This window comes from Spermophilus citellus (assembly GCF_964194105.1).
Source record: "Spermophilus citellus genome assembly, chromosome: 9".
Classification (NCBI taxonomy): domain Eukaryota; kingdom Metazoa; phylum Chordata; class Mammalia; order Rodentia; family Sciuridae; genus Spermophilus; species Spermophilus citellus.
In genome coordinates, this window is record NC_138191.1 from 49,556,791 (window position 1) to 49,583,971 (window position 27,181).

The window sequence follows — 27,181 nt, forward strand, 5'->3', positions numbered from 1 at the left end:
GAGACAGACACACTTATATACCCTTAGATTCTAGACACAAAAGCAACCCGGAAAATATGATCAAATATAAAAAAAAAAAAATCAGTGTTCTTTTTTGGCATTGTTTTGTAATAGGTAAAGTTTATCTCTCTGATTTCTCTTTGTAAATATATTCCTCACCCTCCAAACTCCAATCTGAAGTCCCCCCCCCCACCAACCACCACCAACAACTGTCAGAGATATCCCTGGCCTACACTATGACATTTTTTACTTAGGACTCTATTCACTGGACAGAGCTTATGTTCTAGAAATTTCTGTCTTCCTTTTATAAACTTATTTATCCTGTTTATCCACCCCATGAGCCTTACTTTCAAAGAGCAGCAGTCAGCTAATGGACCAAATTCTCTCTACCATTTTATTCATGCTGTGCCTCCAAAGTACCTTGTAAGTGCTATTTTATTTATTGATTTAATCTTTTATGTTCTAGCATTTCTACAAAATGTTTGAAGCAGCTTATAGAAATGTGCTTCATAAAATATATATGTAAGGAAAGACCTACCTGATCCAGAAAAAAAATGCAAACTTGTATAAAGATGTGGCCAAGGAGAAAATAGTATTCCAACAAAACAGGCAATAAACCCCCTCGTGTATGCTAAGTTAAGTTGTGAATTTGGCTAATAATCTCCTGATGGTCACTGTAATTTGAAGGACAATAGAATGTTTCTAACAGACTGGAATAAAAAACTACTGTTTCCCTAGAATTCTATACAAATAGAAACATCATTCAAAACAAAACACACACACACACACACACACACACACACACAGAGATTTAAAAACTGAAAGAATTAATGACAAAATATACTAAGAGAAATGATAAAAAAAAAGAATCTTTAAGCAGAAAAAAGCAATAATCTTGATCTATACAAAATCTGAACTCTGATAAAAGGAATAGTGAGTTCAAAAATGATAAATACTTGGTTAAAATTTTTCCTTATTTTTAAAATATCTTTAAGAGATGACAATTGCCCAAAGTAAAAATAATCACAATGTATAAGTAATAATGAAAATGTGTTTTTGGTGGTAGAACATCTGTAGAAAAAGGGCGAAGGAAAACATACCCTGGTAAAGTTCTTCTGTGAGGAGTGGCATACCATCACTTGAAAGCATGCTGTGCTAAGTAAGTGAGGCATATACTGCGAACACTAAGCAGCCACATCAAACAAAAATACAGAGCAATACCACAGAGTCACCTCCTCTCTCATTAATTGATATAAAAAGGAGACAGAAATATAAAGATGAGAGCAATTCTGTCAATCATCTTAATAAGGAGTTGGCAAATGGGGGCAATAGGAGTCTTGTGGTTCCCGAGCTGTTGGTTGGTCCATTTTGACCTCTGCTGGGTGACCCTCTTTCTGCTCAATGTGGCAGAATGTAGCTTGTCCTACCTGGTCTTTCTAGGCATCATGTTATTACCTACTGAGAACTACAGACTTTGCCGTTTTTTCAGGTCTGAAGTTTCCCACATTTGTGGTCTTCTAATTCCAGGTTCCAGGCACCTCCTGACCACCCACGTGCTCAGTCCTCTTTTCCAATGCTGTACCACTGCTCCCACATGGCCTCAGAAAACACAGAACCCAAGCCTTCTCCAGGAGCTTAAACTGCTGGGGTCGGGATGAACCCATATATTTCTCTAGTTCTCCCAAATGCAGGTGAATGATCTGCTGCATTGCCTTCCCTATAAACAACACTAGACCCCAAAATAAAGCATGGCAAGGCTCTTTGGGTCTAGTATCTTGCCATTCCTTTCTCTTTCTTGTCTCTTCCTTCCCCCAGATGAGCCTGTGTGTCAGGGACTTTCCTTGCCTTGTTCATCTTTCCCATACTATGATTTATCGCATTAGCTCCCTAAGCTTTTGCTAGGTTAGTGAAATTTCTAGAATGCAGAAAAGTCTTTGTAGTTAGCTTTCCAAAACCATTACCTTCCTGTGAATTCAAATTAGCCTGGCTTGAAATTTCAGACTGAACTGTGGTTCTTTTTCATTTGCATTGTCTCCGTCTCCATAAAAAAAAAAAAAAAATGAATGGTTAGTGGAGACGTTGTAGGGAATATAGAAAATTAGAGATTATCAGAAATGAAAATACATTCACTTCATATTTCAAAATTATCCCCATTGTATCCATTGAAAGAATATTACTGACTTTGGTCGGAAGATTCTGAAGCCAGATAAGAGTGCATTGCACAATGATTGGGAAATGGTTACTTATGTATCTATCCCTACTAGAATCTTGCTGTGAAAACAAAGGTAGAATGGGCCATGACAAGACAGGGGTGTGGAACTGATATGTCTTGTAAATGCTAGTAGAGGTAAAAGGCTAAAAATAGGGAAATATGTTTGAATGAAAGACAAGATTTTCGAAAAAAGTGAGAAAGATGGTAGCATTTTAAAAGAGAAAAAATTGGTTGAATAGCTGAAAACTCTGAAAAATTCCAGTTTCAGTTAATGCTTTCTGAATAGTTAAATACTTAGTTTTACGAAGGCAGTGTTTACCAAATGCAGACATATGGGTGACCGTGGATATTTATCAGAAATTTTTATTTCCAGCTCCTACTTAAAGAGATTCTGTTGCAGTAGGTCTGGGATAGGGATCAGCACTCTGTGTTTTTAATGAGTAACCTATGAAATTCTCACAGTGAGGAGAGCATGGGAAATACTGCCAGGTCACTCCTAAATGGCTATAGAACATGGAAACGTGCAACTAAGGGTTAATTGAAAAACTACTTATGCCCCTTAAATAAGAGGAACCCAAGCAAATAAGGAGAAGCAGAGCCTTATGAAATTGTCACAAGGCAAAATGAACTCGTTAGTTCACTTCTGCCTGGGAATGTGAAGTTACTTTCACAGTGATGCAAAAGTTCCCACGAACCTTGGCACGTCGACAACAGAAGCCCCAGTGAAAAGCCACTCCTGGAGTCTGCTTCTTTTTCAATGGCCTTCACTTGAATACAGGCATGCACTGAATAATGATGTCCAACCCATGAGTGGTCCTGTTAGAATACAATGAAGCTAAAAACTTCCTATTGCCTGGGAATGTCCTCGCTGTCCTAAGTCATCACCCAAAGCATTCCTCGTGTGCTTGTGGTGAGGCTGCTGTACACAGGCCTGCTGTGCTGACAGTCACATAAAGAATAGTGCATGCAGTTGTGAACAGTGGGTGATACACTTGATAATGACAACAAATGACTGCAACTAGTGTATGTTTACTATATTACACTTCCTGTCTGCATTTAAGCATGTACTCATTTTTAAAAAATAAAGTTAACTGTAAAACAGCCTTAAGCCTTAGACAAGCCCTGTCCATCCCTCGGAAGGGATTCCAGAAGGCACTGTCACCAGAGGACTTGACAGCTGTGTGCTTGTCATCGTCCTTGAAGACCTTCCAGTGGGATGAGACATGGAATAGAAGACAGTGATGCTGATGATTCTGACCCTGGGTAGTCCCAGGCTCAGGTGTGGGGTTTTTTTTTCTTAATTTCCAATAAGGCAGTTTCTAAAGTTAAAAAAAAAAAAGAAGATTTTTTTAAACAGAAAGATGCTTATAAATTAAGGATATAAAGAAAAATATTTTTGTACATCTGTACAATGTGTATAATCTTTTTTGTAAAAAGCTAAAAAAAACTATTATAAGTACACAAAGTAAAAAAGTTACAGAGAGATAAGGTTAATTTACTATTGAAGAGACACTGTTATCAATTTAGTGTTGCCTAAATGTACGGGGTTCATAAAGTCTGCTGTAGTGTGCCGTGATGCCCTAGGAGTTCACGTTCACTCACCACTCAACCAGGCAACTTCCGGTCCTGCAGGCTCCATTCATGGTAAATGCCTTATACAAGTGTGCTGCTTTTTATCTTCTATATCATATTTTACTGTGTCTTTTCTATTTTGGGATATACTAAGATACACAAATACTATGTCATAATACCATATCACAATATGATAAAATTGCCTACTGTACAGTATTCATTACAATAACGTGCTAAGCCCATTGAAGCCTAGGAGCAGTAAGCTATACCACCTTGCCTACGTGTGTAATAGACTTTCCCATCTAGAACTGTGTAAGTACACCATATGGTACTCGCATAATGACAAAATACCTTACCTTGACCCACTTCTTAGAACCTGTAACTCCATTATTAAAGGGTGCTTAACTGTTTTCCTAAATTTCTAAGTACCAAGTATGACCTTAAGCCAAAGGAATAAAGTTCATATTTAATCATGCATTCCAAATTCAACATTTAATTGCATTGTTGGATTTTCAGCACAATAGGATTCAAGGTCCTGGTAATTGAGTGAATTTTAATTACATGCAAGTTGGATTAAAGAAAAGTAGTCATTAAATTTTCTTAATTACAGATTCTGATTTTAAAAATCCTTTTACACAGACTGAAATTTTCATTTGAGAAAGTTGAAATTGTTCATAATACAATTCAATTTTAAAATAATTCACAACGCCTCCCTCATCCCATAAAGTCAATGTTGTCTATTCTTTTTCAGGACTGAAACATTGCCTTTCATGGAATCAACTTGTTTTACTGCTTCACAATACTCCCAGGAATCTCTGCTAAGGAAGAAAGAACTGAGAACAATAAAATGCTCTCTCCCTATAGCATTGTCCTTGGTTAAATAGCCCAGACATTTGGTTCTATTCAATTTGTTAGACTCTTCTCAATCGAGCTTTACAGATTAGTCCCTTTAGAGAGAAACTAAGCTCTTCAATAGCAGGAAAGCCTGAAAAACCACTGCACACACTTTTTCAGATGTGAAACTTGCATAATCATTGGACTAAAACGAACACTGCTTCAAAATAATCTTTAAAATTGTACGTACAAGAAAACCGAAGCTCCTTAATAGATGAGTGCCCAACTATTACTTTCCCCGGTACTTTTAGAACTCACTTCAATTGCTATTAACATTTTCTCCAAATCTGCCATTAGCAAAGCAAATGAGGCATATCTGGTGAATTTCATATGGGAAGCAGATAAAGGAAGACTTTCTGTGTTAGACCATTATTTGAAGCTGCATTTCCTCAAGAAGGTTTTGTGGTCTATGCAGCTTTTCTTTATTTGTAAGCACAGTGGAATTTTTTTAAACAGAAAGATGCTTATAAATTAAGGATATAAAGAAAAATATTTTTGTACATCTATACAACGTGTTTAATCTTTTTTGTAAAAAGCTAAAAAAACTATTATATATATGTATATGTATATATATATATGTTCTACTGTGCTTACAAGTAAAGAAATATATATATATATATATATAATATTTTACATCATTCATCCAGAGCTGAATGGTAATAGTAATGAGATGGATTGCCCCCAATTTTTTAATCTATTAATTAACTTTGGTTTGACTACCACAGTATCAGAGTAGGAGATGGCAAACTTCCAATCTCATAAATTCAGGTAAGATTCTAATAGTCAAGGACCAATACAACCAAAAGTCTGCATCAAGATTTGAATTAATTTCTAGGGAAATCAGACTATAAAACATAGTATGAGACAGTTTACTAATAAAGTTCTTTTGTTTTTCCACCAAATACACCACTTACATTTTTCCACCAGAATATCAGGCAAACGAACGAGACAGTTCAAATCTATAGACACTATGAAGGATGTCTATTGCAGAGGAAAACCCTGGTGGGTGTCTCCTGTGCTTCTCTCTGATGCCAGCCAGCCAGAGAAAATAGACAGTAGCAACCAAGACAATCCATATCTATTCAGGGGCAAGGAGTCAGGGAAAAAAATCTTCCCATAGATCTGTCAAGTTCAGGTGTAAGATGTACCTATCTACTTTTACCTGTTTTTAACCTAATTTCTGCTTTCTCTTTTAAAGAGTCTCTCAACCAACATCAAGAAGAGGAGGTGGGGATTTCTCTGTGGAGAATGATTCCCTGTTTTTCTTCCCACGCTATCACGGACCTTCTAGAAGCAGAGAAGCCAACTCTGTTCCTAACGGGGCTTTCTATTGTTTCGGGCTATTGACAAGGGCTGAGGCTTGGCAACATCTCTAGTCATGCATAGGCATTTTCTGGAAAATGAATAAGGTTTACATACAGCTATTTATTAGAAGGCCCCTCTAGGCAGCCATGGGGTCAGCTGCCTTGACTTCTCTGCAAGAGCGATAGGATGGGCTCTAGAGGGTGTCAAATACGGTCTCTCTGCAGGCCATGGCCCAGCTTCCGGAAGGCCTCCTGATGTTTGCCAGTCTCTCCATGTCGAACCATCATCTCCTTCACCTGAGGCCTCCTCAGCTAGGTTATTCCTTTCAGTTCAGGGTATGCCCCATTTCCTGTGAGGTCTAATCATATCGCTTTTCTTCCTATTACCTTAAGACAGTTGAAAGATGGGGAGTGGAGTGAGCAAGACCATCTGCTTCTCTCTTAATTCTCTTTCCAGGATACAGACTCCATGCCCTCCTTTCCTCTACATTTGATTTCCCCAAATTTGCTTTATCGAACGTAAATGTTATTAAAGTCCCTAACACTAAGATCCAGCAACAGAACGAAAACAGAGCCCAAGAAGTTCTCCTGTGCCCCCCTCCAGTCACTGTCACTCAAAGAATAACTAATATTCGGATTTCTAACACCACGTATCACTTTTGCTGACTTTTGAGTTATACAAATGCGTGCTAGAATGAAACCCAGGTTCTTGTGCATGCTAGGCAAGTGCTGCACCACTGAACTCCATCCCCAACCCTTTTCATTTTAAGACAGGGTCTCACTAAGTGATTTCAAACTTGCAGTCTTCTCGCCTTAGCCTCCCAAATAAGTGAGATCACAGTCATATACCACCACGACTGGCTTGGCATCTACTCCTTTATAAATGCATTTTTTTATTCAATATTATTTTTGTAAAATTCATCTATATTACTGCATATAGTCATAACTCAAGAAATGAAGTTTAATAAAGTACCTTAACTATTCTATTTGCAATTTTTACCTCAATCCAAAGTCACCATGCAGCAAGGTGGATACTTGTGATAAAAAGAAAAAGGATTGAAATGACCAAAGAAACAAAGAATCAAAATTAATATTTCAAGATTTTATTATCTAAAAGTTTCAATTTTTAAAACTATCAGTTTAATTTTTTGGTAGCGTATTTACATTGTACATAATTTTGTTCTAGTCATTGAATGTACATATATAATATCATGTAGATTACTTTAACACATTTATGTTTTTACAGCCTTATATAGATATGACTGACATGCAATAAACTGCCCATCTTAAAATTTACAATCTGGTGAGTCTGACATATGTAATTCTTGAAACTATCTCCACAATTAATATTATAAATATATTCATCACCGCATGAAGTCTCTTCATAACGCTTTGCAATTCATGCTCCTCCTTGACTTCCATCCTTTCTCAAAGCAATCACTGATCTTTTGCTTTCTGTCACTATAAATCATTTTGCATTTTATAGAATTTTACATGAGTAAAATGAGTGACATCATATAGACAAATTTAAAACAACTACAATGCATATATAGTATGCATTCTTTTGTCTGGCTTCTTTCATTCATTGTAAGGATTGTGAGGTTTATTCACTCTGTTGCACGAACTAGCGGTTCATTACTTGTTGGTGCTCTGTAGTACTCCATTCCATGGATATACCAGAATTTGTTTATTTATCCATTTGTGGGTTAACTTTTGGGTGGTTTCTATTTTAGGAGCTGTTATACTACTAATAATAATCTAGTGATATCTTCTACACTTGTTTTTCATTGGGTATATACTCTACTTGTTCAGCCTAGTCTCCCTGACTGCTGGCCCCTATTTTGTTTTCCCTTGGGCTTTGAAGGAGAAATAGGAAAATTCAAAATTGTGAATGGAAATATCAAAGCTGCTGTGTCAGTGATCGATTGAAGACATAAGCTAAACATAAATACAATGATAAAAGAATTGAAAAATAACTAACAACCTATTTACATTTATAGTGCCCTCTACTCAACAGCGAGAAGATACACATTGTTTACAACTACACATAGAACATTCACCAACTTGGGCCCTATTTTAACAATAAAATAATAAATTCAATAAGCTCAAAAGCATAAAAAGTATTTTCCTTGACTGAAATGGAATTAAACTACAAATAAATACCAGAAGGATAGCTGGATGGAAAGTTCCCAAATACAAGGAACACACTTTTAAATAACCCCTATCTTGAAGAAGAAATTATAAGGGATTTTAGAAAATTATTTTAATTTCCTGAGAATGAAATACAACATGTTAAAAATTCTGTGGCATGCAGCCAATACAATACCTACAGGAGAATTTATCTCTTTCAATGCTTATATTTAAAAAAGAGGAAAGATCTTAAATTATTAAGGGAACTCTCCCCTAAATAATCTAGCAAAATAATAACAAATTTCATCCAGATTAAACAGAAAACAATGAACTAATAAGGATGTGCACAGAAATAATGGCACAGAAAACAACAAACAGTAGACAAATATCAAGGAATCCCAAAGCTAGTTCTTTGAAAGGATGGACAAAACAGGTAAACTGCTAGCCAAACTGACCAAGGAAAAAGAAGACCCACATGACTTTAGAAACAGAAAAGGGTATAGAACTAAAAATTTGTCCATTATTCAAATAATATTAATATTACATGAAATTTCAAAGGATTATCATTGCCAAAAAATTTTAAGTGTAAAACTGGAGGCCACACATTACCTGATTTCAAAGCTTATTATAATGCCATAATGAACATGATGGTGTCATATTAGCATATGGAGAGACATATCAACCCACAGAACAAAATACAAAGTTCAGAAATAGTCACATACAAATATGGTCCACCAATTCTTAACAAAAATATCAAGGTAATTTCAACAAGAGAGAGAAACAAAAAAGTCTTTTTAACAAATTGTGCTAAAACCATTGGATATGCATATGCAAAAAATAAATATCCACCATGACTCCACATACAAAAATGTATTCAAGTTGGGTCATAGACATAAATATAAAACTGAAAGTATGATGCTTCTAGGGAAAAGATGAGAAAATCCTTGTGTTCCTGGAGTGGACAAAGCCTCTGTTATAAAAAGTAGAAATGCAAGTCATTCAGTTACTGGGAGAAAGTAAATGCAAAGTGTGTATTTGATAAAGGATTTCTATTTGGATACATAAAAGTGTCTAAAAGAAGGAAGGAGGAAATGATGGAAGGAAGGAGAAGACAAGACCAAAAACAATCTAAATTTCTATCAACAATAGAATGGACAAATAGATGGTGGCAGAATCTTATTGTGAAATACCATAGAACAATAAAAATGAATGACCTGTACACAACAAAAAAAAAAGAAGAATTAGAAAAGAACATAATCTTGAGTGAAATAAAATCATGAGGCAAAAATATCATTTGATTGTATTTATTTAAATTTCAAAACCTGGTCAAACTAAATTATGAGCTACCTAGGGATATTTAAATTGGTTTAAATCTCCAAAGAAGGTGAAAGAATGATCCATATAATTCATGATATTTATCACTTACTATTCAGTGAGAGGAGATAGTTTTCATAAGTATGTGGAATATAAGAAGTCCTAAAAAATAGTACCGCTCTCTCTCTTAGGCTTGGTGGTATGTGTGTAGGTGTTCATTTATTGTCCATTAATGTGTGCATGTTCATGGGCACTCACTCTTTTTATGTACTCCATATATTTTTCTAGTTTTAAAATTGCAGGTTCCAAGGATCCAAAACCAAGTATCCCAATTCGCTAGGTTAGAACAGCGCCAAGCAGTCTGCATTTTTACCAACTTCCCATGGTCATTTTGATAAAATTTTGAGTATTTATGTTGTTTACATAGTTTGAGGTCTTCCCCTTGTAACTTGGCATTTGGAAAAGAGATAGAGCATAAAGGAAGCAATTTATAATAAACAAACAGACCACCCTTCTAATTCCAGGAATCATCTCTTTACTATACAAAGAACTAAACATTTACAAAAGAAAATCAAAAGAAGTTGCATTTTAAAACTACATTAGAAAGTTACACAAGGGTCTGATAAACAAACATCATAAAACATCTCCGTACCATGTCAGTACCATACAGAGAAATCCAGTCAACCATCATACCAGAGGTTGAGGTATTCAGTACCTGAAAGTCCACCCAGTGCCCTCTTTGTCATTTGCCTATAAAAAATATAACATGCCAGCTTTTTTATAAAACACGAATTATTGTCAATAAACTTCATGGGAATAAAATTTTGTTAAAGAAATAAAATATAAGAAAAATCACACGGGTCAGCTGCCAGTCAATAGTAAATATTAAATTTTCCTAAGATGCATTAAGTTATAACAGTCAGTCCCAGCAACACTGTTGAAGTATTTCATAATCTGAATATAGGGTGTTGCTATTTCAAGCAAACTTGTTATGGCATAATTTATTTTACATATGTACAAATTATGTTATTATATGTACATATCAGGAAAGCTCTGGAGTCATCTCATCTCTCCATGCCAGTGACTTTTCAAGCAGAATGTTCTCTGTTGGCCTCCTTCTCACAACAAGGGGCCCAGGAGGCCATTTCTTTCTGTTTTCAATACATCCCCGGAAGTCCGGAAGTCTGAACTCTCAGTTCGTTGCTTTTCTTGTGGAATGATTTGGAATTATAAACAGTATCTCCGGTTGAACATTTCAAATGTTAGCTACACTTTTGATTTCTGTGCTTCTACAAGACTGTATGACCCTTTCATGTTGGCCTTCCTTGCAAAGTAGATGATCATTCCAATGGCAGGTATTATCAAGGAGGATGCACAATAGAGCACGAGAAGTTCAGGAGAAAAATAGTCCTTGGTATTGTCTCTTCCTGGAAAAAAAAACAATTGGATGTAATTAATGCTTAGTACAAAAAGAAATTGTTTAATCAAAAGACATGTCTTACTGTGACAGTACAACTAGTTCTCCAGAGAGGGAATCAAAGCAGTGATATGGAATATCATCAGGACCCCAAATGCATATTCCCCTGAATTATCCAAACGGTTAGTGGGTGGTTGTTATGATCATGAAGAATCTAAAGATGATAGCTGTTGACTTTCACAAACTCGGATAAAAAAAAGATTTAATTTTAGGGGTAAAATAGAAAAGAGGGTCCTTTATAATAGCAGGAATTAGAGAGGGAGAAATAGAAGTATCTGCCAAAGTACTGGGACTCTGATTACCATAAACTGAAATGATTAACCAATTCTCCAAGAAAATCCTCAAACCATTTAAAGTAACTACCAGAGTCAAACACCACGAATAGGACAATAAGAGGAAGAATTCTTGCTGATGCGTTTTTTGGGGTTTTGTTTTGAGATATATATTCTTGTTATAGAAAGGCCTTGTCTGATCTATATCTCCCCTACTCTAAATAAGAACCTCAACATCCACTCTCAAAATCTATCCAGCACACTTCCCCTTCATAGCCCAATCCCAGTTGGTATTTAAGCCTTCATCCACAAGCTTATCGGTCCAATTTGGTTTCATCTTCTGACCTCATAAAGGCAGACATGTCTGTTTTTCTTCTGGTCCACCACTAGAAGAGCTTGCACTTCAACTCCCCAGTTGGCATAATTGCTGCCCCACCCAAAATATTTTTGAACACTAAAAAGCTTTTTTTCTAAATCCTATCATTTTGCCATTCAGTTGTAAATGAAGTACAGATGATAGTATTCCGAAAAATTTAAATTTGTACTCTTTTTAATCTATTAAAAATCCTCTGCTAGATGCAATACCACTTAACATCTGAACCTCACAAGAACATCTGAAGAACAGAGCATGGCATCTACTGGGGACTTGCTTGTTTATACTCAGTTTGCACAGCATCATATAACCTCACAATTAAGTCTCACTAAGTGGCATATATGTTGGCTCAGTGCCAACAGGAATTAGTGACCTGACTTTGATCATCACTGAATTCCTTCTAGAGCTTTCTAAACACTGAAAGTTATCTAAGTAGAAAAGAACCATTAGCATCAGATGATGGGAAGTGAATGTTTGCAAGTTATTGAAGAAAAAAAAAAACACTTCACCCTGAACATGATGATAATTGTTCTTCTACTTTTCCTTGCTAACATTGAGCTAGTCAAAGTATAAGGGTACTATTTTAATGGGCTATTTATCATCATAATTGTGGTTAGGCATCAATATTGATGACAAGATGGGCAAAGGTATTTGTGTCCCTATTATTTTCCTTTCAATGTGGAAATAATCCTTTATTTTTTTGCCTCTCAGTTTTTCCCTCAGGCATCTACAGAAAAACTCAAATTTGCTAAGTCAGTTGCTAGGTCAAGCTTCTGATAAAATTTTCTATTAGTATTATCAACACTAAAAATTTTTAAGAGGGCTGACCATTTCTATTAATGTAATACATTCAAGCCAAAACAAAAGAAAATAATTTAAAAACTAAGCTAAATGCAAAGGAAAACTACTTCAAAATATCTAGAAAAAATGTCAATTTTTTTGGTCTTCATTCATATCCAGCTATTTTAAACCATATTTAGTTTGGAGGCATGCATTTCCAGCTGAGTGCCTAATAGCCTTTGTTTATTGAAATAATAAGAAAACAGTGGCAAACATATAAGTGGTTAATAATTCAACTAGGAAAAAAACCCAAGCTTTAAGGTGTCTTTTTAAAAGAATAATTAATTACAAGCATAATCACAGAAATGTTAGGAGTTCACTTTTCTGAAGCTAAGCTAAATTAAAGGTGGCCAAAAACATCAAGGATTGAAGAAACAGGAATGGATTAATATCAACTTACATATAACTGAGATCTCAATGTGTTCAGACACATCCCCAACCTCATTGGAAGCACTGATTACATATACACTGCATCATTTGAGTGACATGATACAAGGTAAATGTTCCATTATTTGAATACGTAGTAACTTCAATGATCAGATTAACTCTTTTCAGGATAATCACTGCAGGTGAATGACTAAAAGTTTTACATGTAATTATGTTATTTTCCCCTTCTTTAACATTTCTAGATGGATATATTTATATTGTTGTGTTTCAAGGAGGTAATGTAAAGACAGAAAAATACATGGTATGGCTTGTAATCTTGAGAAATTTTGCCAGATTAGTAAAAAGTGTTTTTTTTAACCTGTTTTCTGACTTAGGTTCAAACTTCCTTTAGTTTGACAAGTGGTTGCTAACCCTGGTGGCCAAGTGCCAGACCTCCTAAGAGGTGACTTTTGTTTACAGCCCTGTTCACTTCAAGGCCAAGTATAATATTCAATACTGAATAGGGGCTAATTAATGTGCAAGGAGTATAAGACTGATTAATCAAAGCTGACACATTCTGCTTACACCAATAAGATCAATGCATCCTACCTACTGTGCATTCACAGGAGAGGGTAGGAGATCAAGGGGCCCTGAAGTTTCTTAGAGAGACCATTGTGTGCATCCCCTCTCCCTCTCCCTTTCCCTCTCCCTATCAGATTAAGATAGATAGTGGGGCTTAGGAGGCTGTTCTGTAGACTAGAGTTTTCATGTAGTTGTTGTTTAGGATCAAGATTGCTACTGCCAATTATTTCCTGAAAAGAATCAATCCAGAAAATAGGCAGTTACTCCATGTTCAGAAAATAGCATTCCCTTCTGGTAGAAAGGAAGAGGATCTGGATAGAATTTTTCTTTTCCCTTCCTTCCTTCCTTCCTTCCTTCCTTCCTTCCTTCCTTCCTTCCTTCCTTCCTTCCTTCCTTCCTCCCTCCCTCCCTCCCTCCCTCCCTTCCTTTCTCTTTCTTTCTTTCTTTCTTTCTTTTAATGTGCTAATCCTACCTCCATGGTTTCCTTATAACCTCCAGTGAAAGGTTTTGAAAATATGGTTAAACACTTAGCAAATATAAGACCTCAGAGACCAATGATGAATTAATTGTCAACTTTGAAAAAAACAAATGGGAATTCCACATTCACTAGTGATTAATGTCAACTTCCTGGTTTAACTATATAGGATAGAACACCTGTGCTTGATTATTTCAAGAAACATTAAGAAATAACCACACACGACACAGAATTCAGCCTCATTCTTCCAACTCTTTCATCTAATGTTAGAAAGCTATTACCATCTATGGAACCTCTTAACAGCTACCAAAATAGATGGATGGATGGATAGATAGATAGATAGATAGATAGACCCCAAACAAAAGGCCAACCTTTAACATCCAGTGTTAAATTTCTTAACTGTGAGCCCACTTCATTTTTAGATTCACATTCATATACTCCTGCATCCTCCAGCTGCACCTTGAGGATGGTGTATGCGCCATCTACAGATTTCAGCACTGTGTCTCCTGTCTCTGCTTTCTTCTTCAGGATTATCCAAGTTTCTGGAATATTTCCACATGTGCAGGAGATAATGACAGTGTCTCCTTCCTTGACACTCTCAGAAGGAAACACTGTAAGCTGTATGTCTTTTGGAGCAACTGAAAAGAGAATTTAAAAGAAACCTCTGAATGAGTGAAGTATAAGCTAATTCCATATTGATATAAGGACATCAACCAGAGCTTCCACGGACCTATTTGTGTTTGCAGGAAATGTTAAGAAAATCAGGTAAAGAAGTCAAGCATTTGCTGAACTGTTGTAAATGATCATGCCTTAAAGAAGATGCATCTTATGCTTCATTCATGTCTCTTAACATAATTCTTTACCCAGACTAGCACTATTTGATGTAAGTAAATAGCTATAGAATTCAAATGTGAAAAATTTTTTTTAAAAAATCACACTATTTAACAAAAATGTCCTTGAAGAACAAAGGCTTTACATGTTTCTGAGTTTTGAGCTAGTTCCTCCCAGATCAAGAAATTTAGCTTTACAGAGGTGGCTTGTTATATGGTATTTAACAACACAACTACCATTTATCAAGTTTCAGGCTCTAGGCTGGGTGCTTGACATGCAATATCTTATTAACGCACCAATGATTCAGGAAGTATCCTTAAGCATTTTATAAGTGAGATTCCTATTAAGGTCATCTATTTTGTGCCTTCATTTGAGTCTCATTCCCCATCCATGGCCACAATGCCATGGCATTATCCTGTGGCTTTTCTTTAAGGTTGCACATTGCTCTTTCAAGGTTCTTCCTTAAAAATACAAGTCTTGTTGTGATGAGATAACAAGAAATCCCTAATACCTTGGGGGGAATAATCCCAAGGGGTACAAAAAGAAATGACAATCCTGGTGAAGAAAATAACTCTGATGCCCAAAAGGGAAGGTATAGGAAGCAACCCAAATTGTTCACTTCATGATGCTCATAACTGCCAATGGCATCTGTGTGCCAAGTAGAAATTATTTTGTTCTCAGTCTTGGGTGTCTATCCAGGAGAGAAGAGACCTGTATCTGATGACTTGATCCCAGTGGTTCCGTGCCAGGCTGATGAACCAACCAGAGGACACAGTCTCTGCTATTCTTAATCTCAGAATTTACAAAAGGTGCTTCTTAGGGTTCTAAGCAAATACTAGCAGGCATCTTGTGATATCTTCCCTCAGGACCAAATTCAATCAAAGATGTCACTCACTTTGACCCATGGAACATGGATGAAGAAACACTGTAGGACTCCCAAACTCAGGCCTTTAAGAGGCAGCTATGATTACCCCCTTCTTGAAACAATGTGCTATGACAAGTCAGTTTAGGCTACCTTCCCTAAGGATGGTATCACATGAAGAAGGGAGGCACAGGCCCCCAGATATAGCCCAGACATGTGAGTGAGGCCATCTGTGACTGGCCAGCCTTGCTGACCTGACTGAAAATAGATGAGTGACCCCACACTGAGCAGAATAAATGCCCAGCTAGCCCATTTCCTAATGCCAACTCAAAGATTCATAAACAAATGGTCATTATTACTTAGGGAGGTAGTTTGTTAGGACCACCTTTATTTTGAATTTTCTTATCTGTTATTTTTTCAAAGTTTTTAACTATTAACTTTATGTTAACTATTGCCTGACAAACATGATAAAGAAATCTATACTAGCCTGTGGATACATGTACTCACCATTGACATAAAGCGTCTGTGTACTCTGCCTTTGTTTGTGTTCAGATTCCATTTCACCAGTATGTAACTTAGCCCGACAAACAAGAACTTTTCCACTATCTTCCGTGGTGGGGATGAAGGTTACTTCCAAACTTTTGGTCTCTAGGGATTTCCTATCCATTTCCTCCAAAAAGTTTTTTTTCATCAGAATAGTCTCCCCATTAAGTAATTCGATCTCCAAATGGTCAAAAGGGTACACATTAGGAACCCTGCAGCTCACAGTGACGGGGTTTCCATTCACAAGCAGACCACTCATCTCAATTTCTGGATCTCTAGGGAATGCTGCAAATATCAAGCAAAAGTAATGTTTGTATGTGTCATTCAAAGGGAAATAAAGTTACACTCTATTTGAATGCAAGTGTCTCAAAATTACAGCTTTAACTTATCTGGGATAGAATTATCATCAATACATGAAAAATGACATTAAGTATAAATATATAATTAAAACATTAATCACAATGTTGGCAACAAAAATACTTAGTACATTAAGTCATCAAGTAATAAATACTTTTACTTCTTATTTTTCTCTTCTAATGATGCCATCTTGCTGAGCACATGGGCTGATATTATCTAGGGACACATCAGCTTCTATCATCTCATATATTAACTATTTCTTTTAGATGTCTTAAATATTTGTCATGATATGTTGACTAATTGTTATGAACTGGTCCTTCAACATTCATTATCTCAGTCTTTAGGGCAGCAATGGATACTACTTAACTTATTTTATTGTTAGGAAAACTGAAACTTAGGCTAAAAGACTTTTCATTAAACATCATACCTAGTGTGTCATTGAGCTGAGCTCAAACTCCCTGTTCCTCTTACCTCAAAATCTAGACTTAGTTTCACAGGTCTATGTAGTGTCTCAGTGTCAAATAAGACCCACAGGGAAGTTCTCAATTTAGACATCTTAATATCTAATGATTATTTAGGCAGCGAGTTTAAAACATTTCTCAGATAATAGTTGTAATTAAGAAAAGAACTATCTTAACTGTATTATTTAGAATTTAGCCTATATAGTAACATATCATATATAAATCAATAAAAATGAGACTAAAATACTTATCAAACATCAGAGTGACTCTAGTTTATTTTTTCTTTCAGCAAAATGATTCAGTTGTTAAAATAAAACATCTTTAAGTATTTCCATATTGCAATAAGACTTCACCCCTGGTTCTCATTTCTGCTGGGAGTGTGCTACATCAGCAGATCCTGGACTCTGGGTAATATGATAAAGCAATAAAATTGACCCTTCTTTTGAGAGATTTAAGTCCCTTTACAGGCATACTCTCATTCTGAATAAAATCCCAAAGGATAACACAAGTTGGGGCATAGTTTCGGTAAAAAAAAAAAAAAAAAAAAAAAGAAAACTTTATAATGAATTTTCCTTGAGTTTGCTGAATGAAACCAAGCAGAGTAACTCTCATGAAAAAAAAAATAACTTTTTGGTCACTTTGTATATTTTATTCCTCATTCATTACAGACTGAGAAACTCCAGAAGTGTCAAGTTCATAGAGATTTGAGGTTATAAAGGATATTTATTAAGGTGGCAAGAAGAGTGAAAAAAAAAAAGGTTCAGTATATGCTTGTTCAAGTTTTGCCTAAAGCTTTCATCAGTATTAAGACCTGGTGTTGCCTCCTGCTTCTGCTTCAGCAGAAACCTGAGCTACTGCCATTGATCAGTCTACTCTGCACCTTCCTTTGTGGCTTTTCCCTGCTTCCCATTTCGTCATTTCTTTTTCCATCCTGCAGATCAGCTTTCCAAATTATTCCTTTAAAACCATAAGCTCAGATCTGGCCCTCAATTTAAAGAGCTGAGCAGTGGTCACCCCCACCCAGTTATCTGAAGGTACATTGGCCCCATTCCCTCACCACCTCTGTACACTCCACAAACACATAGAAGGGATGGGAAGCAGGGTCATAGGGTGTGACAAAAAGTGTGATGAGACAGTACCACAAGACCCACTAAGGATTGTGCCCACTGTGTCCATATGTAATATATACTTAAGATTTAGGCAAAGTACATCACATCAAAACACCTTGTGTCAGAGATTTAGGAAGCATTCACAATGCTACATTCCCTTTCTGAACAAATGAATCTCGTTGCACATCACAGATTCACATTCTTTTTTTATCCAATGGGATTGAACAACAATTCTGAAAACCACTTACAGTAGAGCTCCACTCTGATTCTTTTTTCCAGTTTCCTCCGCCCACAGGTGACAGTGCACAGGTAAGAGTGTTCGTTCTCAAAACCCACAGGGCTCAGGGTCAGTGTGGACTCCGTCCCTTCACTTGTCACCTTCCCGCTCAGAGGGCTATCTATCTGGGTTCTCCAAGAGAGAGATGGGGACTCACAGCCTGTGACACGGCATGTTAGCACAACTGAGTCCCCTATCTGAGCAACAACCTGAGGTCCAGGGAAGATGTCAACAGTAAATGGTTTCTCTGCAGAAAAAAAAAAAAAAGAATAAGACACAGAGCCGATAAGACTCATTTCTTCTTCCGTCACATTCCCACATATGATCTTTATTTTTCCTGATCTGGCTTTAGCCACTATCCATACCAAGAAGAAATCACTCCCTTCCGTCAGGAAAGAGACTACATCTTTTAGAATGAATCCATGAGAGTCTCTCAAATCAGACTTAGAATAAATATAGATAAAAATGTGTTGAGAGAGGTTGGTGTCTTTTCATGGCAATAATACTATCTCTGCTCAGTTGTTTATCAGATCACTGCAGGTCAAATAATTTCAATGGTTCCTGTGTGTCAAGTCCACGTACAAGTCATTTAATCCCCACAACAGTGTTGTGAACTTGTACTACTTTCTTCTCTGCCTTCTTGTTTTCCTTCTGCTTCTACTCTTTCTCTTCCTCTTCTTTTTACTCTTTCTCTTTCTTCAGGAGGAAATTTAGGCTCAGAAATGTTAAATCACTTTACCCAGCTTGCAAGTGGCAAAACTAGAACTTGATGCAAGGTAGATGTGATTTAAGATTTCAGCTTTTCTGTTGCTAGAACAACTAAATCAAGACATCTTCATACAGAGATCAAATAGATCTAAAGGAGGTACTACTCCCCCCCCAAAAAAAAGCCTCTAATTATACAAAATTTCCATAATGGATCCATGCCCAAGGCATCTCTGTTCCATCAACCTGAAGTTATTATACCTTAAAAGTCACATAGGGTCATGTATAAAGCAAAGCAAAAATTTACATATCAAAATGATAACATAAGTCACTCTAAAATGTATTTGATGTAATCTAAACATTTTTGCAATGAATTGAGGGGGCAGAAGCAGAGGTGAGGGTGAACTCCTTAATCTCAAATGTCCAGGAAAGCTCTTAGGTGGCCAACGCTATCCATGCTAGACATACAGTCTTTGATGGAATAATGCTACTTTGGGAGAAAGAGAATTCCAAATCTTGACTCTGGTTCCCTAAAGAAACTGGGAGTGGCTGGCAACTCTGAAAGTGACAGATGACAATCCACAGAAAATCAGTAAAATCTTCCTCACAAACAGCAGGCTAGAGATGGAAGAAAGAAATTGCAACACGTAAAAATTCCCTATATACGACATTTTGCATGGTTCTCTTCTGTGTCAGGAGAAGTTACTTTTTTCAATTTGTTTGTATAAATGTGATATCTTAATATTTTCCAAAGAAAGCCCTCTTCAAATTACCTCAATAAACTAATATACGATTAGATTTTGAAAGATCATTCAGAACAATGATCAAAGTTTCCAAATACCTTATATGCCAGTGTGAGAATGAGGAACTTTAACAGCAGATTCACTTCCTGCCTACGAACAATTCTGGCTATATATATTATTTTGTGGACTTGTGGCTCCTGGGAAGTAGCTCTCTTAGGTAGATGAAAGGTCCTTTGAAAGTTCAATTTTATCTTTAGTACTTAAGGCTGTTGGTATCATATGTGAAGCAAAATGCAAAACAACTCTCCTCAACCCCATAACACATCTCCTTGACATATTGAAATGGGATCCAGCTTATTATGGGATGGAGCTATTTCAGGATGGATGTTTAGCTTTATATACTTTCATTAGTATAATATTTTTTCTGGTCACTTGAGAATGAGTTAGTCTACAGGATTTTTTTTTAATCATCCAAGCTTGAACTCCATATTTTCATATTTTTAAAATTTGTGTTGTCAATATTTGAAATTTATTCATTGAACATTTACTGAATATTCATTGTGTGTCAGGTACTGTGGTAGGCACTCAAATATAAAACACATATGCATAAACACTGAGGGCCCTTGACTTGAAGGAATTTACAGTTTAACGGACAAACATATGTAAATAGACCTATTATTTTGGTTCTCACTAAACTACATTCCTGCCTTTCCTTCCTAGTTTGTAAGCTTCTTTGGGGCAGTAGCTACGTCTTATCAGGCCTGCATCCCCACCACCCAGCAGACTCTTGGATTCTTGAGTAAAGCCTCTTAATTAATATGTATTGAACTGAACAGAAGTACATACATTGCTATAAGAAGTATTGAATCTATACTAAAGAAGGAACCACTAGCTTTGCCTAACACAATCTGGAATTTGGAGGTTTACATACGTTTCGTCATGAAGGATGGCTAAGACTTTGCAGGTGGAGGAAGGGGAAAGCCTATTCCAGGAAGAAGAATAGCCTGAATAGTGACACAGAATCATCAACTACAGTATTTTCTGACCATATCATGAAGTTATTATATGCGGCTATTTTAAGAAGTGTACACAGAGTTATGAAAAATTGTGCTGTATATGGGTAATAATGAGTGTAATGCATTCCACTATTGTCATGTATTTAAAAAATAAATTTTAAAAAAATAAATATAATTGAAGTTATAGAAAAGTCCAAGTGAAAGAAGATAAACTAAGGCATGTCAAAAGGGTTGATTAAGACATTAGATCCTAGGGATCATTTTGAGGGAGAGGATTTGGTGATACAAACTGGGAGCATGAATTTGGGAATAACCAGTATATGTATAATATATCTGGGTATCGAGAGTGAGAAGAAAAGAGGGCAAGGAGTGGTAAGTTGAAAATACCAATGTCTAGAGGTCAGGAGAAAGACAGAAAGCCATGGAATGAGGCATGGGAGAGATGCTGTTACAAAAGGTTCAAAAAAGCAGAGCCAGGGAAGCCCCGGGAGGAAAGACTGCCAAAAATCGAGTATAATAAATACATATTCACACTCTAGTACATGACAATCAGACAGATAACCAACAAAATGTTGGAAAGCAACCTCAGCACCAAAGCTGTCTCATTGTTGCTCAAATCTCAATACAGCATCCTTGTTTTTCCTTTTGCATATTCCACTCACCTTCAACAATTAATTCCACCTCTTTTTGGCTTCTTCCAATAGAATTAACTCCTTCACATACATATGTTCCAGAATCTTCCATCCTCATAGCAATTAAGGTGAGAGTCTCATTACCAGAAAGAAGCTGTAGATTCTCATTATCTAATTTCTTGTTCCAGATAATCTTTGGAGCTGGCAGGCCCTCACTGGAACATGTCATTGTTACAGAATCACCTTCTTGCAGCCTTGTGGAGGGATGCACGGAGATAATTGTATTCTTGGGTGAGACTGAAAAAAACAGGGCATCATATTAGCAATCAAAAACCATGTTTTCAATTCAAAACAGAAGATGGACTTCTCTCACAGGTTGTTATCCTATGCTTCTGTTGACTTGACAAACTTACTTTCCCAAGATAGCATAAAGAACTGCTGAGTCACTAAAAGATAGTCAATCTAATTTCTGTACAACTCGATTGCCTTTCTAAAAAATGTTTTGTGTTTTCAGATTGCCATAGATATTCTTAAGTTAAGAGGGGCCCTTAGAGTCATGTGGCTCAATCTCCCACCTAACCAAAAGCTCATCCTAATCAGTCAGCCTCAGTGTTTACTGAGAAAGGCAACTCATTGCCTTATCAAACAACCTATTTGATTTTTGAGTATCTTAAATTAGAAAAACATTTTCCCTGAGTTGAAATCTTCTTCTTCATAACTGGCTTTTATATATTGGTCATAGTTCAGCCCTCTGATGTTACAAAACAAACTAAATCCTTCTGTCACATACAACTGTCTTTCAAATACTTAATTAAAACTCCTCAAGTGTTTCATTCCTATATTGACTGTTCTCATAACATTGTTAGAAGCCAACTCATTCTCTTTGTGCTGAATATATTATTGTTGGCACTGAGTTGAAATCTTCCCCTTCATAACTGGCTTTTACATATTGGTCACAGTTCAGCATTTCAAGGCATATTATAAAATATGATTAAAAATATTTTAACATTTAAGCCTTCCTGATCAGTACTAGTACATCCCCTTTTAATAGGAAATAAATAAATAAAGTAACCCTAAATTATGTATTTGATGAAGCCCAAAATTAAGTTCAAGTCTTCTTAATCCAAATCCATGTTCTTTTCACTGAATTATACTATTGGAAAGCATCATGTTCTCAATAAGTAAAAATGGAGTAAAAACTACAAAAAAGCTTCTTGTTAGCCTAGTTGCTAAGTTTATCGCGATCTACATTCAAGACTGAATTCCCATACAAACTAGACCATGTGACTTACTGTAGACTTGCAGTTCTTTGGTAGTGTTCCTTTTTTGGGGCACAGATTCAGTTTCATCAATGATTAATTGAGCTCGACAAACAAGAGCTTTTCCAGTATCCTCCAAGACAGGAGTAAAGGTTACTTCCAAACTCTTGGTTTCCAGGGACTTCCTATCCATATCTTCCAGAAATTCCTGATTCTTCATGAGATGATCATCTTTCCATAAATCCATCTCCAGCCTGTCAAACGGGTATACATCAGGGATCAAGCACTTGACTGTGACCTGCTTCCCGACCTCCAGAAGACCACTGAAGTGAATTTCTGGATCCTTAGGGAAAGCTGCAAACGCAAATGGATACACAAGTGGGCCTTCTGCTCATATTTTTAAGATCTCTTATAACACTATACAAATCAAATCTAATGTTTTTGTTCACACAATCTTAATACTACAGCAGAACTAACAGTTTAAATAGATTTTTTTTTAATGATTTTGAGTGGGCTCAAGAAGCAAGAGTCAGAATCAACCACCTATTAGAGAATTCTTCTGTTCTGACCCTGTATGTATTAAATATTGTATGTTATTAAAGGAAAGTAGAAAAACTAATGCTTATTGAAACTTACATGTACCTGTCACTGTGCTATAGATTTAAAATAAATGGTTTATCCTCACACAAGCCTTGAGACAGAGACCACATTTCACAGATATTAAAACTTGGACTTAGTGTATTTGCATAACTTGCCTGAGATCACACAGCTAATAAAAGGTACTGCAGATAATTCTCTTATTTTAGTAAAGGCAAACATAGCTCCATTTTACAGATAAGTAATCCAAAACTCAGAATGTGACTGCAAAGTTTAACTATTCTATAAGCTATGCTGAGAAATGGAAAGAGTGGCTTTAAATATTTGGCTTCTGAAAATGGTGCCTTAAGAATTCATCCACCAGGAAGGAACACCTGTGCAGTCTTTCAATTTTGGATGGGCTGCCTGAGATGCCTAACTCAATGCCTCAATCCATACTCCACTGACCCTTTTAGTGCAAAGGAGCACAGCATCCATTGCCTCCTTTGCCAGAACTACCTTTTCCATTACATTCTATCACAAGGGCAACACGTTAGTGGTTTCAGGATCTGTATAGTGAGAAGAATACAGAAGTCCCAAGTCCAAAGAATATTACAATCAAATGTGGAATGGAGACAGGACTGTTAAACATAATGAGAAGCAGACATTCTTGTAGAAAAACCTCAGGCAAGATAATTAAAGCCAGAAGGATCTTCATTTCTCTTTTTTAAATCTTCAACTATTTGGCGCTTGTGGGCAAAAGACAAAGGAACTGGAAGTGCTTTGTTATCTGAAAACATAGTATTTTTAATTTTTTCACCCATTATTTCAGTCCTTTACATTCTATTAAAAATGCTCCTATAATCCATCCAGTTTTATGACAGGTAATATAAGAACTTGCTACTTTTCCCTCTATTTATATAAGGGGACCTTTTAAGGCACTCAGGAGGCCGCACAGACATAAACTATGCGTGTACAACCAGCATAATTGAAAGCAGTTGGCCAGGCACAGTTTCTTGGGAAGCTTTAGCAACACATGGGTCTTGTTGAAATTTCAGTTAAAGTTACTGGGCAAAGGTGGGCTCCAACACAGTAGAAAGGAACCAGTGTAATTCATGAAGAAAATCAAATGAGGTATTCATAAAGAAATGACCCTATGGGAGTACAGTGTTTTAGAGAGGCCATCAGTAACCAAAGCAAATGACTTGTGCAAGGTTAGTTTTTACCAGCCTTTTGCCTCTTGCTAATTTTGCTGAATGGAGAGCAATTTAAATTTGTGAGGCAAATCTAATTCATTATACAAATACCTTTGAGGTTCAGCACCAGGACTTTATGGCAACAGCAACAAAAATTCTTAAATTTATGGACATAACATCAAATGAATAAAATGTTTGCAGATATTTACTATCATGCCTAAGGAGAAAACTTTTATACTGAAGGTTATTACTAAATTATAGATCTTGTACTTAATCTTTAAGCTGATTTTAAGCACCCTTGCATAAGAATAAATGAATGAAAAATCCCCATAGGATGGAATTCATAAATCATTTAGATGCATGAGCAAGGAAACATGTAAGGATATAATCAAATGGAAATTTTTTAAGATAAATAGAAGACCCTTAGAAATGTTCATTTAATATCTAAGGAAATTAGAGCCAAAGAACTTGCGTTTTATGCATGATCACCATGTTTGTGGCAGAGATGAAACAGAAGCCAAAATTTGGATTCCTGATTTCTAGTGTCATCTGTCTCGAACTTTCTCTCTTTAAAAAAATAATTTATTTGTTCTAATCTAGTTATACATGACAGCAGAATGCTCTTCGAATCATTGTTCATAAATGGAGCACAATTTTTCACTTCTGTGGTTGTACATGAAGTAAAGTCACACCGTTTGTACAATCATACATGCATCTAGGGTAATGTTTAGCTTTCTTGATGCTATGTTTTCAAGACAAGAATCAGGATATTAATATCTTTTAAAGACTTTTTGTTTGTTTGTTTGTTTGTTTTGGTGGTGGTGCTGGGGGTTGAACCCAGGCCTGTGCATGCTAGGCAAGCATTCTACCAACTGAGTTATATCCCCGGCCTAAAGACCTTTTCTTTCTTTTTTTTTTTTTAATATTTATTTTTTAGTTTTCGGTGGACACAACATCTTTATTTTTTTTTTTTAATGTGGTGTTGAGGATCGAACCCAGTACCCTGCACATGCCAGGCGAGAGCGTTACCGCTTGAGCCACATCCCCAGCCCCAAGACATTTTCTTTAAAAAGCTATTTTAAAGCAAAATTGGGAGAAAACCAAAGATTCTTTAAAGCACTCACAGTAGATCTCCACCTGGATTCCTTTTTCCAGTTTCTCAGATCCGCAAGTTGCTGTGCACAGGTAAGAGTGTTCATTCTCAAAACTAACAGGATCCATGGTCAATGTGGAATTTGTGCCCTCATTCTTCACCTTCCCATTTAATGGACTGTCTATCTGGGTTCTCCACGAAAAAACTGGAGACTCACAGCCCGTAGTGCTGCAAGTCAAGGAGACGGAGTCACCAATCTGAGCTAGAATCCTGGATTCAGGAGAGGTCTCGATTTTAAAAGCTTGAGCTACAAAAACAAAGAGAAAAATGAACATACCACTGCTTTGTTTAGTATTCTACTCCCTCCTCTCTGTTATAGTATAATGTTCAACTTGTGACCTTATGGATCTTTTTCCAGCTTTAAACTGACCACAAGGCAGCCAAAACACACCAAAGTCACCTTGAGGCCCATTTATCAGAGTTGTTTTGTTATTTGCTGAGTTTGACTTCATTATCAAGTATAGGAAACTAAAGTGATAGTCCTACTACAGATAAAACCAAATTACTCTTTCACTTTAGGAAACAGGCATCAAAAAACATCAATTTGCAGCTGTCACTATGACAGTATAATGGCATAAAGCAAAACTCAATAACACATTAAAAGTTAGGTTAAATGAAGTTTCCCCATTGTTTAAAATTCTAGTGCCTTCCTTCGCTACCACAGCAAAACTGAGTGAAGCCAAAACCAAGGCTGAAATGGAATGCTAACATTTGAAACAGATCAAGAAGAACTTACAAGCTGCAAACACCATCCAAAATATATTCCAGGCTTCAAAGAGCACAACAGGCATTTTAAGTTGCTGCTGTGATGAGGAAATCATGGGTCCCAAAGTCGTATTTCTGTCACACCTGAAAGTGCCTGGGAAGAGTCTTCCGCTCCTAAAGCCAGTGAGGCTCAGTGTGAGTGAAATAGAAAGTCTGCTCTTTATAAAGGGTCTTGTTGAAGAGGCGGAGGGAAATCCCTTCAAGGGAAAACCCGGGGCAGAGCCAGGGAAAAAAGTTTAACTGACATGCAGCCAAGTCCCAGCATTAACCCCTTCAGTTGCTCTAAGTGTTCAAATGACTGTCACAGGAAAACAGGACACTTTCAGGACTTAAAATGCAGGATATCTTTCCTGGAAAGATAAAAGACCGTTCATTTCAGAAGCTGTCTGAGTCCAACCAGGGAGGGGGTGTTAAATTCCACTTTTTGACTGGATGAATAACCACTGTCAATGTGAACTGATTTATTTATTGTAAAATATATTTGCAACTTTAAAATAGAGATTAAATGTTCTCATACAAGAAAAAGGAAAAAGTCTTCTCTTGTGATGCCCTATTTTTTAAAAAAAAGGGGAGATAACATAACTTCTTAATTTTATACTTTAGATTCATAAAAATACTTCTTTTGTAAAAAACAGTCAGTTATCTGATATTACTTTCTTGAGTGGAAAGGAATGTAAATGCGTTTTGATGCCAAAATACAGGAAATCATTTTCCTCTTTTGTGTCAGAAAAGGTACCAGCCCTCTGCTTCAATTGCTGGAGAAATACAAGACTTTTGCAGACTTAAATACAAATGTATGGGGTCCATCTGATAAGTCTTGTATGGTGAATCTCTTCGGCTATGCGATTTAGTCACAAACCTAGTTAAGCCATGAAAAATAATTTG

General features: G+C 36.4%; 1 protein-coding gene across 2 annotated transcripts; it reads right to left on the reverse strand.

The window, feature by feature from the left end:
* Positions 1-9,489: 9,489 nt before the first annotated feature.
* Positions 9,490-26,430, reverse strand: VCAM1 (vascular cell adhesion molecule 1). 2 transcript variants are annotated; one of them, XM_081308487.1, is made up of 8 exons: positions 26,268-26,406; positions 25,503-25,699; positions 22,640-22,960; positions 21,378-21,644; positions 18,223-18,498; positions 16,012-16,332; positions 14,183-14,449; positions 9,490-10,853 (listed from the first exon to the last, which is right to left on the reverse strand). In XM_081308487.1, exons 2-8 carry the CDS (start codon positions 25,597-25,599, stop codon positions 10,693-10,695), a joined length of 1,710 nt encoding a protein of 569 aa, XP_081164613.1. In that variant the 5' UTR covers positions 25,600-25,699; positions 26,268-26,406; the 3' UTR covers positions 9,490-10,692. The 2 variants fall into 2 exon arrangements, with proteins under 2 accessions (XP_081164613.1, XP_081164612.1); XM_081308486.1 differs by having other exon boundaries at positions 9,494-10,853; positions 25,503-25,778; positions 26,268-26,430.
* Positions 26,431-27,181: the final 751 nt, after the last annotated feature.